This window comes from Heteronotia binoei, chromosome 15 (assembly GCF_032191835.1).
Source record: "Heteronotia binoei isolate CCM8104 ecotype False Entrance Well chromosome 15, APGP_CSIRO_Hbin_v1, whole genome shotgun sequence".
Classification (NCBI taxonomy): domain Eukaryota; kingdom Metazoa; phylum Chordata; class Lepidosauria; order Squamata; family Gekkonidae; genus Heteronotia; species Heteronotia binoei.
In genome coordinates, this window is record NC_083237.1 from 61,751,357 (window position 1) to 61,768,111 (window position 16,755).

Genomic DNA, 16,755 nt, shown 5'->3' on the forward strand with positions numbered 1-16,755 from the left:
AACAGTCCATTTCTTCCCCTCTGCTGTGGATATGGGAGACACTGTAGCTTAGTGGCTGAACATGTAGAAGGACGGATGTTCGGTCTTTGGTACCTCTAGACCCTTGCCTGACACCTTGCAGTGTTTCCAGGCAAGCAGACCCAGTCATCAGATACAGTACAAGACAGCTTCATACGATCACACACATCCTCTCCTCTGACTTAGGAGTCGATGACATTTTTCTCAGAACTCTGGAAATGCACCCTACATTAGAAGTCCCAGCCTATGAATACTTGCATATTCTTAAACTGGAAACAAAATTTTAATATTAGCTTTATGCAGGTGAGAAACTGAGTCCAAGCAGAAGAAGCAGAGGCAGCAGCCGAAGACTGCAGATTTATACCCTGCCCTTCTCTCTGAATCAGAGTCTCAGAGCGGCTTACAATCGCTTTCATCTCCTTCCCCCACGACAGACACCCTGTGAGGTGGATGGGGCTGAGAGAGCTCTCTCAGAAGCTGCCCTTTCAAGGACAGAGTCTCAGAGCGGCTCACAATCTCCTTTCCCTTCCTCCCCCACAACAGACACCCTGTGAGGTGGGTGGGGCTGGAGAGGGCTCTCACAGCAGCTGCCCTTTCAAGGACAGAGACTCAGAGCGGCTCACAATCTCCTTTCCCTTCCTCCCCCACAACAGACACCCTGTAAGGTGGGTGGGGCTGGAGAGGGCTCTCACAGCAGCTGCCCTTTCAAGGACAGAGTCTCAGAGCGGCTCACAATCTCCTTTCCCTTCCTCCCCCACAACAGACACCCTGTGAGGTAGATGAAGATATTGGATTTATATCCCGCCCTCCACTCCGAAGAGTCTCAGAGCGGCTCACAATCTCCTTTCCCTTCCTCCCCCACAACAGACACCCTGTGAGGTGGGTGGGGCTGGAGAGGGCTCTCACAGCAGCTGCCCTTTCAAGGACAACTCTGCCAGAGCTATGGCTAACCCAAGGCCATTCCACCAGGTGCAAGTGGAGGAGTGGGGAATCAAGCCCGGTTCTCCCAGATAATAGTTTGCACACTTAACCACTACACCAGACCGGAGGAGGAGAAGATGAGTTGGTTTTATACTCTGCCCTTCACTACCTCAAGGAGTCTCAGAGCAGCTTACAATCTCTTTTCCCCTCCTGTCCCCAGACACCCTGTGAGGCAGGTGGGGCTGACAGAGCTCTTTTGAGAACTGCTCTTGCAAGAATAGCTCTGGGAGTGTTGGAGCAAGAATCTACATAAACCCAGTCTGACAGCTACAGTATGACAGCTGGTGATCTAGCTGCCAGGCTAGGTCACAGTGACCTGATCAGCAGACCGGCTTGAGCCGGCAGAAGCCAAGTGATGCAATCTGCTGAGTCAGCACGGCCAGGATTGGCTGCTTGGACTATATATGATCTGTGTGTGCATCACACAGGTCTCTCCCTGTGAGATGGTGGTTAGGCGAAGCACTTTGTCCGTGGAGGTGATATTGTATAGACTGCACAAGAGAGCACTTGTTGTGTATATATGTTAATACACCTTTTGGCACTAGTTGCACGTGTCTGCCTGATTTTCTTTCCTGAAGCCCTGTGTCGGGCAAGTCATCTCCCTCACTCTGCTACTCCCGCTCCGACAGGGTTATGGGCCCAGGGCGGTTCCGCTGCGCGGAGGAGAGAGTTGAGAGTTGAGCTGACTGTGAGTTTGGAAAGAGCCGGAGGCGAGGAACGCCGGTGAAGGACACAGAAGCACCACCGTTCTCTGTTTGAGAGCCAGAGGGACGTCGGCAGCCAGCTGTGAGGAGGAGTCGGCACGATGGCTCAGCAACAGCTTGGAGTAGCCGTTGAGAAGCTCACCTCAGCCAACTACGCGGTGTGGAGCCTGAGAATGCAACACTACCTCAAGCGTGAAGGGCAATGGCTGTTCGTGAGTAACCCCCCTGCTGACTTATCTCCTGCCGAGACTGTGTTATCGGATAAGGCACTGGCCAACATAGTGCTATCTATAGGAGATGACCAGCTGGTTTATGTGCGAGGGAAGGACACTCCCAAGGCTGCCTGGGACGCGTTGAGTGCGGTGCATGTTAGCACCACTGCTGGTTCCCTCATGGCCTTGACAAGGAGGATGTTCCGCACCGTTATGCCGGCTGGAGGGTGTGTGAAAGATCACATCAAACGGCTAACGGACTGTTTCGTTGAGCTGGAGGCAAGAGGCAAGACTGTAGCTCCAGACGACAGAGTGTACATTTTGCTGTCGTCGTTGCCACCTGAGTACACTCCCCTGATAACTTCTCTGGAGACGGTGGACGTAGCGACCCTGACCATGGAATACGTCTGTGCCCACCTGCTTGACTTCCAAGAGAGAATTGCGGCCGTGAGCTGTCCGGGGGTGTCGGCCAGGCAGCGTGCTGTTATCGGTGTGTCCGGGAAGACAGCCAAGAATGAGCCAGCTTTTGCTGCTGGCAGGCGTCCGAAGGTGGAGGAAGTGGAGCCGACTGCGTTTGCAGTCCGTCGCTGCTATGGATGCGGGTCGTCGCAGCACCTGCTCCGAGCTTGCCCTGAGAGGGAGAAGAGGCGGGGGCGTGTGCGGCGAGAGCGGAGGACCGCCAGCCCGTGTGAGGAAGCAACCCGGCTGGTCACGTCTGCAGTAGAGAGCACAGGGTCTGCTTGGATTTTAGACTCCGGGGCAACGAGCCATCTCTGCTGCGAGAAGGAGTTGTTGAAAAACATTGACAGTCCTGAGCATAAGTATGTGAGATTGGCTGATGGGACCACTGCCAATTCTGTTCGCTCAGGCAATGTGGAATTTCCTGCACTGAAATGTATGTTGCAAAATGTGTTGTATGTACCCTCACTGCAGTCTAACCTGTTGAGTGTTAGCACACTGTTTGACCAGGGATACCAGGTGAGATTTGAGAAAACCTGCTGCAAAATCCTGGGAGGTGGGGGAAAGTTGCTTGTGACAGGAAAGAGGGAAGGTAAACTGTATGTGGTCCAGAGTGATTGTGCCCAGGTGGCTCAGGTGTCGAATGAGCCTGTGCACAATAATTGTATACATTTGCTCCATAGGAGACTTGGGCACTGCGGATTTAGGGCGTTAAAGAAAACCCTGGAGCTTGTGCCTAGTTTGAAAGTAAACCCTTGCAAATGTTACTTGGATTGCCAGGTCTGCAAGAAGACCAAAAGCAAGGCGTGTGCTGTTGCTAAAGAAAGCTCAAGGGAAAGCACACGAGCCCTGGAACTAGTCCATTTAGACGTTATTGGCCCATTGCCAAAGAGTCTGTCGGGGAGGAGATACTGCTTGGTGGCCACCGACGACCACACGAGGTACGCGTGGGTTTTCACCATGGTGCATAAGTCTGAGGTGTATAAGACATTCACCAAGTGGGTCAAAGCAGTGGAGAGACAATTAGGGGTTAATCTCCTGGCTGTACAAACCGACAGAGGGGGGGAATTCTTATCTAACCAGATGAAACGTTGGCTGGAGAACAAGGGCATCGCCCACCGTCTGACGAACCCGGCAACGCCCCGAGAAAATGGGCATGGGGCTGTATTGCAGAATGTGATGTATTGCATGTTAGAGGATGCACAACTGCCAATGACCTATTGGGCAGAAACCATACATGCAGCTGTTTTTTTGCAAAATAGGGTTTGGTGTAATACTGTGAAAAATGTGCCTTACAGGTTACTGTTGAACAAGACCCCAGATTTGAGTTCTTTAAAAGTCTTTGGGTCACGGGCTCGGGTTGGCATCCACTCCACGAGTAGCGGGGAGGGGGATGTCCGGGCAGAGAGCCTAATTTTTCTGGGCTACAAGCCAAGGGCCAGGTGTTATCGTTTCTGCAATAGCAAATGCAAGATAACACTTAGTAAGAGTGCCCAGTTCAATGAAGAAAGCAGCTGGCCAAGGTTGCACTCCTTGCAGAAACAATTTGTCCTGCTGCCAAGTAGCGATAACGATGTTGGAGCGCAGCCCAGAACTCCAGCCCAGGAGGTGGCACCCAGTGGGGCTGGAGAAGGTGAGCCGAATGCTGGCACAGAGCCTGACGAGCAGAGTCAGGAGGCAGAGCCTCAAATGCAGGAACTGGAGGTAAAGTGTGAGAGTCAGGAGGTTCAACACCCAATTACAGGGGCAGAGCAACCAGCCCAGGAGGTGGGAACAGAGCAACCCGAAGAAGACAAAGCTGGTCCAAGCACAGGGCCACGGGTGTCTGCCAGGTCCACCAAAGGCCAACGTCCCGCTAGGTACAAGTGTCCCTATGTCACTCTGACTGTCAATCCAGACCCACCCGGATTTGAGGAAATGTTAAAAGAAAAGGCTAAGAAATGGAAAGCCTGGGTGGCAGAGTGCGAGGCAAGGGAGAAGGAGGCTGAAGCCAAGCGTCTGAAAGAGCTGGCTGAACAGGAACACGATGATGTGTTTTACAATCATGATGAGTTCCTGAACGAATTCCGGAAAGGGTTCCGAGCTACGTAAATATGAACTGTAATGTTGCTGGTGGACATGTATGTAAACTGTGTGAAGTGTTTTGGTGCACTGGGTTTAAATAGATTAGGAGGTGTGTTGGAGCAAGAATCTACATAAACCCAGTCTGACAGCTACAGTATGACAGCTGGTGATCTAGCTGCCAGGCTAGGTCACAGTGACCTGATCAGCAGACCGGCTTGAGCCGGCAGAAGCCAAGTGATGCAATCTGCTGAGTCAGCACGGCCAGGATTGGCTGCTTGGACTATATATGATCTGTGTGTGCATCACACAGGTCTCTCCCTGTGAGATGGTGGTTAGGCGAAGCACTTTGTCCGTGGAGGTGATATTGTATAGACTGCACAAGAGAGCACTTGTTGTGTATATATGTTAATACACCTTTTGGCACTAGTTGCACGTGTCTGCCTGATTTTCTTTCCTGAAGCCCTGTGTCGGGCAAGTCATCTCCCTCACTCTGCTACTCCCGCTCCGACAGGGAGAACTGTGACTGACCCAAGGTCTCCCAGCTGGCTGCATGTGGGGGGAAAGAGAGGGGAATTAAATCCGGTCCTACAGAAGAGAGGCTGCCGCTCTTAACCACTACATTGGGCTGGCTCTCCAAACCGGCACGCTAGACATAGGATAACACCATCTTCCCATCCGTCTCCTCACCTGTCACCACCAATGGCTACTCCTTCAAAGACCCCGTCTGTGGTCCTGGAGATGATGTTGTTGAGCTCGTTGGACATCCCTCCTGAACGGGAGACGTAAGCTACACTGCCGGGGCGGTACAGCTTAGAGGCCAAAATGTTGTCCAGCATCCCGCCTGTGTTCCCAATCTTAAAACAGCCTGGCTTGATCCCACCTACCTGCAATGAAGACGGGGAGATCAAATGTCAAGTTTTCTGTCGCTCACGGCATACACAACACACAGGACAGATCAGCCAGACCAAGACTAATTGCAGGACGCCCTTTCACAGCAACACCCTCATTTTAAAACCCCACATCCAGATTGCCAAGCGTGCCTCTTGCCATTATGGGTTCTTGCTTGCTGACCGGTAGTAAGCTGGGGGGGTGCTACTCTTGCCTATTACGTATCTCTATCTGTAAGGAGCATAAGTATTTTCTGCGCAAGCTCTAGACAGACCAAGGTCAGTTGTTTGGTTAAGAACATAAGAACATAAGAGAAGCCATGTTAGATCAGGCCAATGGCCCATCCAGTCCAACATTCTGTGTCACACAGCGGCCAAATATATACACACAGACACACACACTGTGGCTAATAGCCACTGATGGACCTCTGCTCCATATTTTTATCTAACCCCCTCTTGAAGGTGGCTATGCTTGTGGCCTCCACCACCTCCTGTGGCAGTGAATTCCACATGTTAATCACCCTTTGGGTGAAGAAGTACTTCCTTTTATCCGTTTTAACCTGTCTGCTCAGCAATTTCATCAAATGCCCACGAGTTCTCGTATTGTGAGAAAGGGAGAAAAGTACTTCTTTCTCTACTTTCTCCATCCCATGCATTATCTTGTAAACCTCTATCATGTCACCCCTCAGTCGACGTTTCTCCAAGCTAAAGAGCCCTAAGCGTTTCAACCTTTCTTCATAGGGAAGGTGTTCCAGCCCTTTAATCATTCTAGTTGCCCTTTTCTGAACTTTCTCCAATGCTATAATATCCTTTTTGAGGTGCGGCGACCAGAACTGCACACAGTACTCCAAATGAGACCGCACCATCGATTTATACAGGGGCATTATGATACTGGCTGATTTGTTTTCAATTCCCTTCCTAATAATTCCCAGCATGGCATTGGCCTTTTTTATTGCAAACGCACACTGTCTTGACATTTTCAGTGAATTATCTACCACGACCCCAAGATCTCTCTCTTGGTCAGTCTCTGCCAGTTCACACCCCATCAACTTGTATTTGTAGCTGGGATTCTTGGCCCCAATGTGCATTACTTTGCACTTGGCCACATTGAACCGCATCTGCCACGTTGATGCCCACTCACCCAGCCTCAACAGATCCCTTTGGAGTTCCTCACAATCCTCTCTAGTTCTCACCACCCTGAACAATTTAGTGTCATCCGCAAATTTGGCCACTTCACTGCTCACTCCCAACTCTAAATCATTTATGAACAAGTTAAAGAGCATGGGACCCAGTACCGAGCCCTGCAGCACCCCACTGCTTACTGTCCTCCACTGCGAAGACTGCCCATTTATACTCACTCTCTGCTTCCTATTACTCAGCCAGTTTTTGATCCACAAGAGGACCTGTCCTTTTACTCCATGACTCTCAAGCTTTCTAAGGAGTCTTTGATGAGGAACTTTATCAAAAGCTTTCTGGAAGTCAAGGTAAACAACATCTATCGGGTCTCCTTTGTCCACAAGTTTGTTTACCCCCTCAAAGAAATGTAACAGGTTAGTGAGGCAAGATCTTCCCTTACAGAACCCATGCTGAGTCTTCCTCAATAACCCGTGTTCATCAATGTGCCTACTCATTCTGTCCTTGATAATGGTTTCTACCAACTTTCCCGGTATTGAAGTCAGACTGACTGACCTGTAATTTCCTGGATCCCCTCTGGAACCCTTTTTAAAGATGGGGGTGACATTTGCTACCTTCCAGTCCTCAGGAACAGAGGCAGATTTCAATGAAAGATTACAGATTTTTGTTAGAAGATTCTTGTGATATGCTTGCATCTGCTCTCAAGGGGCCGTTGGGAATGAACGGGGTTGGGGGTGGGGGGACGAGAGCCTAATATTTGAAAGCAGGGCTGTCAAACATGTGGTCCAGGGGCTGAATCAGGCCCCTATCACGCCCCCGAGCGACTGGCTCTTGTCTGCTTCTTTCTCCCTCTCTCTTGCTTCCTTCTGCATCACAGCTGGCTTTGCCAGGCTTGCTCAGTTGCATAGCAGAGATACTGAGCCAAGCCCCTCTTCCTTCTATTGGCTGAGGCTCCCCCCCATCCCCTGGGGAAGAAGGAAAGAGCCAGAGCTTCCTTTGCCCAGTTCCTTGGATCCCATGGGAGAAATACAGAGAAAGCACCTTTAAGACCAATGAGTGCTAACATTTTAAGCATGTTTTTTAAGTTTTAAAAATTGCATGTATTTAATTTGTTTGTGACCTTTATAAAGTTTATATCTCTGCTACCTAATCTTTAATAGGTACACACATGGCTCAGCCCAACAAGGTCTCATTTATGTCAGATCTGGCCCTCATAACAAGTGAGTTCGGCACCCCTGTTTTAAAGCATGTAACGGTCACCATCCCATCAGCCCACCATTATCAATTTTCGCAAGAAGTTTCTTGTCTAAAGTGTCTCAGTAGTTCAATAAAGCTCTTTTACCAACCAAGGAGTGCGTCGATAGCTGTGAGCTGTGCGGGATCTGACACAGACAGGTGTTCAGCCAGAGCATCCACGCAGCTCTACTAAATCAAGCAAGAGATCCATCCATTAAACCGGGAGTGGGCAAACTGTCGCTCGGGGGCCACACGTGGTTCCTTTCATACATTTTTATTTTTAATTTTATTAGATTTGTACCCTGCCGTTCCCACCGAAGCAGGCTATTGTGCGGTTCTCAGTCCCCACTGCCCCGGTCTCTTTAAATCACCTCTCTATGCCAAGCCTGCCAGCAGCTTGGAATACACATTTAAAATTGCTTCCTTTCCACCTCTTCCCCCCCAATCTTCCTTCCTTCTGCCTCTCAAGCATCTAACATCCATGTCTTGAGGCTCTCAAACATCTGATCTTTATGCGGCTCTTATTTTAAGCAAGTTTGCCCACCCCTGTACTAGACAAAGAATGAAAGCCGCAATGCACTAGAGCGTTGCCTGCCAAAGCTCAAGAGGAAGTCCCTCTCCAGCCCTAAAGAATGAGAAACCATCTCTCACCGTTGCAGGTCCAATAACTGTAACTCCTTTCTCATCCGCTGTCTTGATCAATCTGCGGGTCAGCGCCTCTGGGATACCTTCAGCAATGATGGCCACGGTACGGATCTGAAGGCGAGAGAGAACGAAACGTCTGGAAGGAGAACTTTCTCCAGTAGAACACGGCACCTGAGCCCAAAAGATTCTACAAACCCTAATTTAAAAATCGTCACTATACCAAGATCGACAAAAAGACTTTGTTGTGCTATTATCATCCAACAGTTCAAAATTCTTGAATGCGTTTCACAATAGAGGGGGGGGGGTCAAGTTAATCGAAGACTCAACCACGATGCCACGCTACAAAATTTTGTTACAAGTAGTTTCTTTGGAGTACTACGAGGGGAGGAGCGGAATGTAGAATTGCTCTGGTTTTCCTGCGGAATTTATTAAAATAAGTATAATATAGGTTGGTGTTTATTCTATTTATATCCTGCCCTCTCCTCCAAAACAGGCTCGGGGCGGCTCACAGTTCATAAAGAAACAACAGTTAAACATTGAGTTCGTTAGATTAAAAACAGTTAAGTTAAAAAAAAAAATTCAGGTGCTAATTTCAATCAAAGTTAAAGATGGCACTCAGTCGCCTTCAAACATCAATATCAGGTCTAATATCCTCGGCTATGGCCGTCATATATCGCATAATACAGAGGGAAGGCACATCATTACAAGCATAAGCGATCAACTGTCTCAACCTTTCCCATTTGACAAAGGGCAAACGCTTTGGGAATAAGGACTGGGAAGATATTTGCCTTCCAATAAAGCTGAGGGTAAGGCAGTGAAATGTGCCAAGAGCGAAGGCTCCTGGGTATTTGGGAGTTACAGCTCTTCCTTTATGTAAGAAACAAGCTTCCTACTACATTCTAGGTGCTGTCATGCAGTGGGCCTCCAACCCTTCTGGCACCAGGGACCGGTTTTGTGGAAGACAATTTTCCCACGGACCGGCAGGGGCCGTGGTGCTGTGGGCTTTGCTGCCCCAGGCTGCCCCCATGCCCCGCCCCTGCCTGCCCCCAAACAGGGGTCTTTAAATGAGGGATAGGCAAAGATCACCGTCGCGCTGCCCCTTCTGCCCGCCCGGAACCCAGGAGAATTAAAGAGGTGGTGCTTCAGAGAGAAGCTGCGCTGCCTCTTTCGTCTGCCTGGGACCTGGGTGGGCGAAAGGGGTAGTGCTGTGCCCCCGTCTCACTCCACGGCCCAGTTGCTAACAGGCCACGGACTGGTACTGGTCCGTGGCCCAGGGACCCCTGCTGTAATGGAATAAAGTCATTGGATACAGGCCTTGTTAACAGTGACCAAGGGAGAATGGGAGGGGAAGTACAAGGCTGGTGTGTGTGTGTGTGTGAGAGAGAGAGAAAGGGCAGAATCTACAGGACAGGTCTGTGCAGTGGCACAGTTTGGAAACTGTTTGGATATGGGATGGGAGGGAGAAATACAAGCAGACACCGCAAGCCCAGAGAAAAGAAATGAGCCTGCTTTCATGGCTGACGACTGTGGATTCTTTCTTTCCTTCCTTCCTTGTGACTCAAACATCTGACGTTCATGTCTTGAGGCTCTCAAACACCTGACGTTTATTCTACGCGGCTCTCACATTAATCACGTTTGGCCACCGCTGCTCGAAACTCTGAGAAGCAGACCAACAGTGAAAGAAGCGAGTTTGGCTTTAGGTGTTCTGAACGGGACCGCCAGTAGTTCTCTGCCCCCAGCTTCCACCTGCCCCACAGACCTGTGGGTAGTTCATGGTCTCCATGGTGCTGTCGTATGCTGAGCGGAGGGAAGCAAAGTTGATCAAGACGTCCACTTCTGGGTGCTTCCTCATGGCGTCTGCCATGTTCTTGAAGACAGGGATCAGGATCTCTTTGTGGCCCCAGTAGAACTTCTGTTTGTGGTCACCACTAGGAGTGAAAATAAATCAAATGTATTTCTTTGGGACAGAGAGGAAAGGACATCCATAGGACCCTAATTTCTGTGTTTCTAGCTTTTGCAGCACAGGGCTGGCCTCTCAACAGGGCCTTGGCCTAAGTGAACATTGATTTTTTTTTTCCTGAATTGTGCAGGCGGTTGGACTAGATGACCCTGGAGGTCCCTTCCAACTCTGATTCTATGATATGGAGGACCTCTGCCTGAGACCTTGGAGTGCCACCTCTTGTCTGACTAGACTGGGGAAGCCTGCCTTTTAGGGAAAGGCCATAGCTCACTGGCAGAGCCTCTGCTTTTCATGCAGAAGGTCCCAGGTTCAATCCCCAGTATCACCAGTTAAAAGGACCAGGTAGAACATGTTGTGGAAGACTATGAGAAACCACTGCTAGTCTGAGTGGATAATGCTGACTTTGTTGAACCAATGTTCTGATCCAGTATAAAGTAGCTTCATGTGTGTTTCAGAGTCAGTTCAGACAACCAACGAGAGGTACAGTGGTTCAGTGAGGGACGATGGCTCAGTGGCAGAGCATCTGCTTGGTAATCAGATGGTATCTGATTGGTAATCCCTGGCATCTCCAACTAAAAAGGGTCCAGGCAAATAGGCGTGAACAACCTCAGCTTGAGACCCTGGAGAGCCGCTGCCAGTCTGAGAAGACAAGACTGACTTTGATGGACTGAGGGTCTGATTCAGTAGAAGGCAGCTTCATATGTTCAAATTAATGCTACATGTTCTCAATGGACTTTGTCTTTTGCGGTATAATCTTCAATTCATATAAGGGCAGACTTAGGGTTGCCAAGTCCAATTCAAGAAATATCTGGGGACCTTGGGGGTGGAGCCAGGAGTCTATGGGGGTGGAGCCAGGAGACATTGGGGGCAGAGCCGAGAGCAAGGGTGTGGCAAGCATAATTGAACTCCAAGAGAGTTCTGGCCATCACATTTAAAGGGACTGCACAAATTTTTCAATGCTTTCCTTCCATAGGAAATAATGAAGGATAGGGGCACCTTCTTTTGGGGCTCATAGAATTGGACCCCCTGGTCCAATCTTTTTGAAACTTGGGAGGTATTTTGGGGAGAGACACTAGATGCTATACTGAAAATTTGGTGCCTCTATCTCAAAAAACAGCCCCCCCCCAGAGCCCCTGATACCCGCGGATCAATTCCCCATCATTCCCTATGGGAATCGTTCATAGAGGTGCATGATGGCTCTGGGGGCGGGGCTTCCCCCGCCGGCCAACTGGCTGGGGGAGGGGGGAAGCCTGTAAAACCGGGGGATCCCCCTCTGGGACCTGGGGATTGGGAAGCCTAGGCAGACTTGAAATTTCCCTGACAACCAAATCCAAAATGGCCCCAGAGCTCCAGTCGATCACAAAAGGTCTAGCAATACTTGTGACTGAATGCTCCTCCGTTAAAAAAAAAAAAATTGCAAAAAGAAAGCTACCTCGTTAGGGAAAACAGCAGTAGAACCCATAGTTTTCTGTGGACACACCTCGGAGAATGCATTTTAGCAATAATTTGCAAATGGATTTTCCTATGTGAAATGGGAAAATCCACTCACAAACAACATTGCTAAAATGCCCGGAAAGGGCATCATCCAACATCTGCAAAAACAACCTCAGTCTAGGGGACTGTCCAGTCATGTGAGCCCCTCCCAGCAGTCTAAACTTGACCAGTGGAGACACAAATTTGCCACTTCGGAGAGAACTCCGTCTTAAGTAGGTATTGCTCAGGGCTTTTTTTGTAGCAGGAGCTCCTTTGCATATTAGGCCACTCCCCCCTAATGTAGTCAATTATCCTGGAACTTCCAGTAGGCCCTGTATGAAGAGCCCTGTAAGCTCTTGGAGGATTGGCTCCATCAGGGGTGTGTAGCTTAATATGCAAAGGAACCCTTGCTAGAATTCTATCTCTGGACCCTGTACTAAGAGCCCTGTAAGCTCTTGGGGGATTGGCTCCATCAGGGGTGTGTGGCCTAATATGCAAAGGAACCCCTGCTAGAATTCTATCTCTGGACCCTGTACTAAGAGCCCTGCAAGCTCTCGGAGGATTGGCTCCATCAGGGGTGTGTGGCCTAATATGCAAAGGAACCCCTGCTAGAATTCTATCTCTGGACCCTGTACGAAGAGCCCTGCAAGCTCTCGGAGGATTGGCTCCATCAGGGGTGTGTGGCCTAATATGCAAAGGAACCCCTGCTAGAATTCTATCTCTGGACCCTTTGCTAAGAGCCCTGTAAGCTCTTGGGGGATTGGCTACATCAGGGGTGTGTAGCTTAATATGCAAAGGAACCCCTGCTAGAATTCTATATCTGGACCCTGTAAGAAGAGCCCTGTAAGCTCTTGGAGGATTGGCTACATCAGGGGGTGTGTGGCCTAATATGCAAAGGAACCCCTGCTAGAATTCTATCTCTGGACTTTGTACTAAGAGCCTTGTAAGCTCTTGGAGGATTGAATGCTTTTAAATGGTGAAAACTGTGTCTATAGGTGCTTGAAGAATAGCAAGATTACAAAAACTGAGACCTTGCAATCTTACGATTCTGAACATACGTTGTGTCAGGTTTTTAGTATTCATTGTATTATTTCCGTCTATCTGATTTGTTGTGCCTTAATTTTTTTTTTCAGTTTCTTGTTTTTATAATACGTAAAGTATTTTTTTTCCAATTAAAATTATTTCGAAAAAAGAAATTAAGTAGGCATGCTTTTGCTGACTACAAAAGAAAGCAAAAAGAAGGGAAACAGGAGGCTCACAAAACACTACCCAGGGTAACAGGGCCTAGTGTGAGCTCCAGGAGGATTGGCTCCATCAGAAGATGTGGCCTAATATGCAAAGGAGTTCCTGCTACAGAAAAAGCCCTGAAAAAGAGAGGGGTGGGGCTAAATTCAGGCCTGGAAAGAGGCAACACAGGTGTACAAGCAGAACAGAAAACTGTTTCCTCTGTACCACCTGAGCTGCATGCTTCTGCCCCCAAAGTTTGGGAAAGTGCAACAGGAATGGCCTCAAAGAGGATCCCGCAGACATACGTGAATGGATAGACCATGGCAGCCACGGAAGGCTCGTCTCTGGAGCAGGTGTAGTCGAAGTCCAGCATCCCTTGCACAGCCCGCGTCTGCATCCCCCACACAATCGCTTTGGTGTGACGGCTGAATAAGGTTGTGGCTTTACCTGCACGGGGCAAAGAATCCCACCCGTCCAGGGTCAGACATTTAAACACACAACAAGGATGCGACACACTAGCACACACACACACAGAGCTACAACAGTTGTCCCTGTCCCGGCACCTTTCTCTGAGTTACAAGGAGAAGCCGACAGACAAGCCAAAATGAAAACAAAGTGTTGGAGCTGAAGGAGCTGAAAGACATTTGCTTGCTATTAGGAAAATCCCCTTCTTCTCTCAGGCGACCTTACATGTAGAAGAGTATATGTGGCTCTAAGCGGTCGCAGGAGAAAAAGAAAATGTTGGTGTTGCGTGTGCTATGAAGTCACTTCCAGGGATAAACTGGAAGTGACGTCACATAGCTGTAGATTCCTAAAGTGATGTGAAGTGTTGGAACCTTCCAGGGCTTTTTTTGTAGGAAATACCCAGCAGGGACATATTTGCATATTAGGCCACACCCCCTATGTCACCATTGTTTCACACAGGCCTTTTTTGTTGAAAAAAGACCAGCAGGGATCATTTGCATATTAGGCCACACCCCCTGACACCAAGCCAGTCGGAACAGCGTTCCTGTGTGTTCCTGCTCAAAAAAAGCCCTGGAATCTTCCATGTTCCTGTCCCTCAAGCTCCTGGTGAAACCTTTATCATTCTTACACCACACCAAAAAAACAACAGCAATCCACCACCAAGCACCACAAACAAGTAGAAACCGCCACAGGACAACCATCCCTTTCATTAGAGGAGAACAGACAGTGTGTGATATGGCACCAGTTAGTAAATTATTTTCCTTTGTAAGTAACTATTTTTTTTTACTTTGTTGTTATCGCTTTTGGCACATCCATAGGGAGATTAATAAGCAAGGAATTTTATGCTTTAAAATCTCTAAATTCTAATGGAAACCACATTTTCCCAATACTTTAGCTACATTAATGCCACTTTATTGACACACACACACCCCACCGCCAACCAAATACTTAAATCTCCTTCTGCTGACTACTGAAATAATAATCATAAGAAGATATTGAATTTATATCCCGCCCTGCACTCAGAATCTTAGAGTGGCTCACAATCTCCTTTATCTTCCTCCCCCACAACAGACACCCTGTGAAGTGGGTGGGGCTGAGAGAGCTCTTAGAGCAGCTGCCCTTTCAAGGACAATCTCTGCCAGAGCCATGGCTGACCCAAGGCCATTCCAGCAGGAGCAAGTGGAGGAGTGGGGAATCAAACCCGGTTCTCCCGGATAAGAGAGCTATGGCTGACCTAAGGCCATGCTAGCAGGTGCAAGTGGAGGAGTGGGGAATCAAACCCGGTTCTCCCAGATAAGAGTCTGCATGCTTAACCACTACACCAGACTGGCACTACCTGTTGAGTTGGGCTGACACAACAAGCAGAAAAGGGCAATTTTGCCATGTCCCCACCCCTTCCTACTGCAGCCTTTGACCTGTACAGCTATTAGACCACATGGGTCCCACAACACCAGAAATAAATGTTCCTGGGATTAGAAAGGACTGTCAGAGAAAGGGGAACATGGGAAAGACCTGTAATTCTTTTGCAGGCCCCTACGTCCGATCAATACTTCCCTAAGGTCGACTGGAGAAGTTTTGCCATTGCAAACAGCCATGCCACACAATCCAGTGGCATCTGTTGCTGTGCCACAGAAGATTTCAGATGGCTTTTTCGGATGTATGGGGCTGCTCGGGGGACCCAATCCGGCAGGGCCTACAAGCCAGGAGATCGCGTTCCCCGAGGTTTGATCATAGGAGGTCTTGGTTAGAACAGCAACTGCCCCACCTTCAACACCAGCACCTCCAGGGCATTTCCTAAGAACGAAAATATTGAAGATGATGGTATTGGAGTTATATCCTGCCCTATACTCTGAAGAGCCCTGTGGCGCAGAGTGTTAAAGCTGCAGTACTGCAGTCCAAGCTCTGCTCACGACCTGAGTTCGATCCCGGCGGAAGCTGGGTTCAGGTAGCCGGCTCGAGGTTGGCTCAGCCTTCCATCCTGCCAAGGTTGGTAAAATGAGTCCCCAGCTTGCTGGGGGGAAAGCGTAGATGACTTGGGAAGGCAATGGCAAACCACCCCGTTAAAAAAAAGTCTGCCGTGAAAACGTTGTGAAAGCAACGTCACCCCAAAGTCGGAAGAAGAAGAAGAAGATGAAGATATTGGATTTATATCCAGCCCTCCACTCCGAAGAGTCTCAGAGCGGCTCACAATCTCCTTTACCTTCCTCCCCCACAACAGACACCCTGTGAGGTGGGTGGGGCTGAGAGGGCTCTCACAGCAACTGCACTTTCAAGGACAACCTCTGCCAGAGCTATGGCTGACCCAAGGCCATGCTAGCAGGTGCAAGTGGAGGAGTGGGGAATCAAACCCGGTTCTCCCAGATAAGAGTCCGCACGCTTAACCACTACACCAAACTGGCTCTTGCACAGGGGACCTATATGCTGAATCTCAGAGTGGCTCACAATCTCCTTTCCCTTCCTTCCCCAAAACAGACACAATGTGAGGTAGGTGGGGCTGAGAGAACTCTTCCAGAAACTGCCCTTTCAAGGACAACTCCCGCAAGAGCCATGGCTGACCCAAGGCCATTCCAGCAGGTGCAAGCGGAGGAGTGGGGAATCAAAACTGGTTCTCCCAGATAAGAGTCCACACACGTGATCGCTACACCAAAGTGGCTCTCTAGGAGGTCCACTCTGCTGAGATTTTCTCCTTACCCAGCTCCCTTGTGCTTAGCAACCTCATACAAACGCAACTCAAGACACATACCATGGCAACGTGAAGCTTCTATGAAACCACAATACTGGTGGGGTAGGTAAAGCATAGGTCTTTGCTTTTAGCCAAAAATCCAAACTCAGAAGGCTGAAAGAACAGAGAAAGAAGCCAGGCAACAGAACCGGTATTTCTTTCCTTTCTGGAGAGCAGAGTCTGGAGACCAATTCATTACCTTCCTAGGATACTCTACCACTAGGAAGTTCAGGCTACCTGACACGAGGTCGATCAGACCCTTTTTATGATCACAAAACTCCCTGTGAGACAGCTGCAGGCAAGAGATTGTGTTCTTTGTGGCCTAAGAACGATTTGAATTCAGGACTTCCCAGTCCAATACGCACTCACTGTCCGCTACACCGTTTGCAGATTTATTCTTGCCTAGATTCGGTCAACAAAATGGCTCACTGGGCAGGAAAAGGTGTATTTCGAGGGGCCCAGTTCATTTCACTAAGCTGAAGACTTTCCAACAGGAAATGTCCAATAAGCATGGGTTACATTACACCAGGGGTGTCAAACATGCAGCCCGGGGGCCCAATCAGGCCCC

The 16,755-nt window shown here is 49.1% G+C and overlaps 1 protein-coding gene across 3 annotated transcripts in view; it reads right to left on the reverse strand.

The window, feature by feature from the left end:
- The window catches only part of ACLY (ATP citrate lyase), a 150,891-nt gene that overhangs the window by 88,549 nt on the left and 45,587 nt on the right, over window positions 1-16,755 (reverse strand). For all 3 annotated transcript variants that reach the window (XR_009556255.1, XR_009556254.1, XM_060256663.1), the window contains 4 exons: window positions 13,306-13,447; window positions 10,100-10,268; window positions 8,347-8,451; window positions 5,126-5,322 (listed from right to left, as the gene is read on the reverse strand). Coding sequence is in view for 1 of the 3 variants with exons in the window: in XM_060256663.1 (XP_060112646.1) it covers window positions 5,126-5,322; window positions 8,347-8,451; window positions 10,100-10,268; window positions 13,306-13,447 (613 nt within the window). In the remaining 2 variants the exon portion in view is untranslated. The remainder of the gene's footprint in view (window positions 1-5,125; window positions 5,323-8,346; window positions 8,452-10,099; window positions 10,269-13,305; window positions 13,448-16,755) is intronic.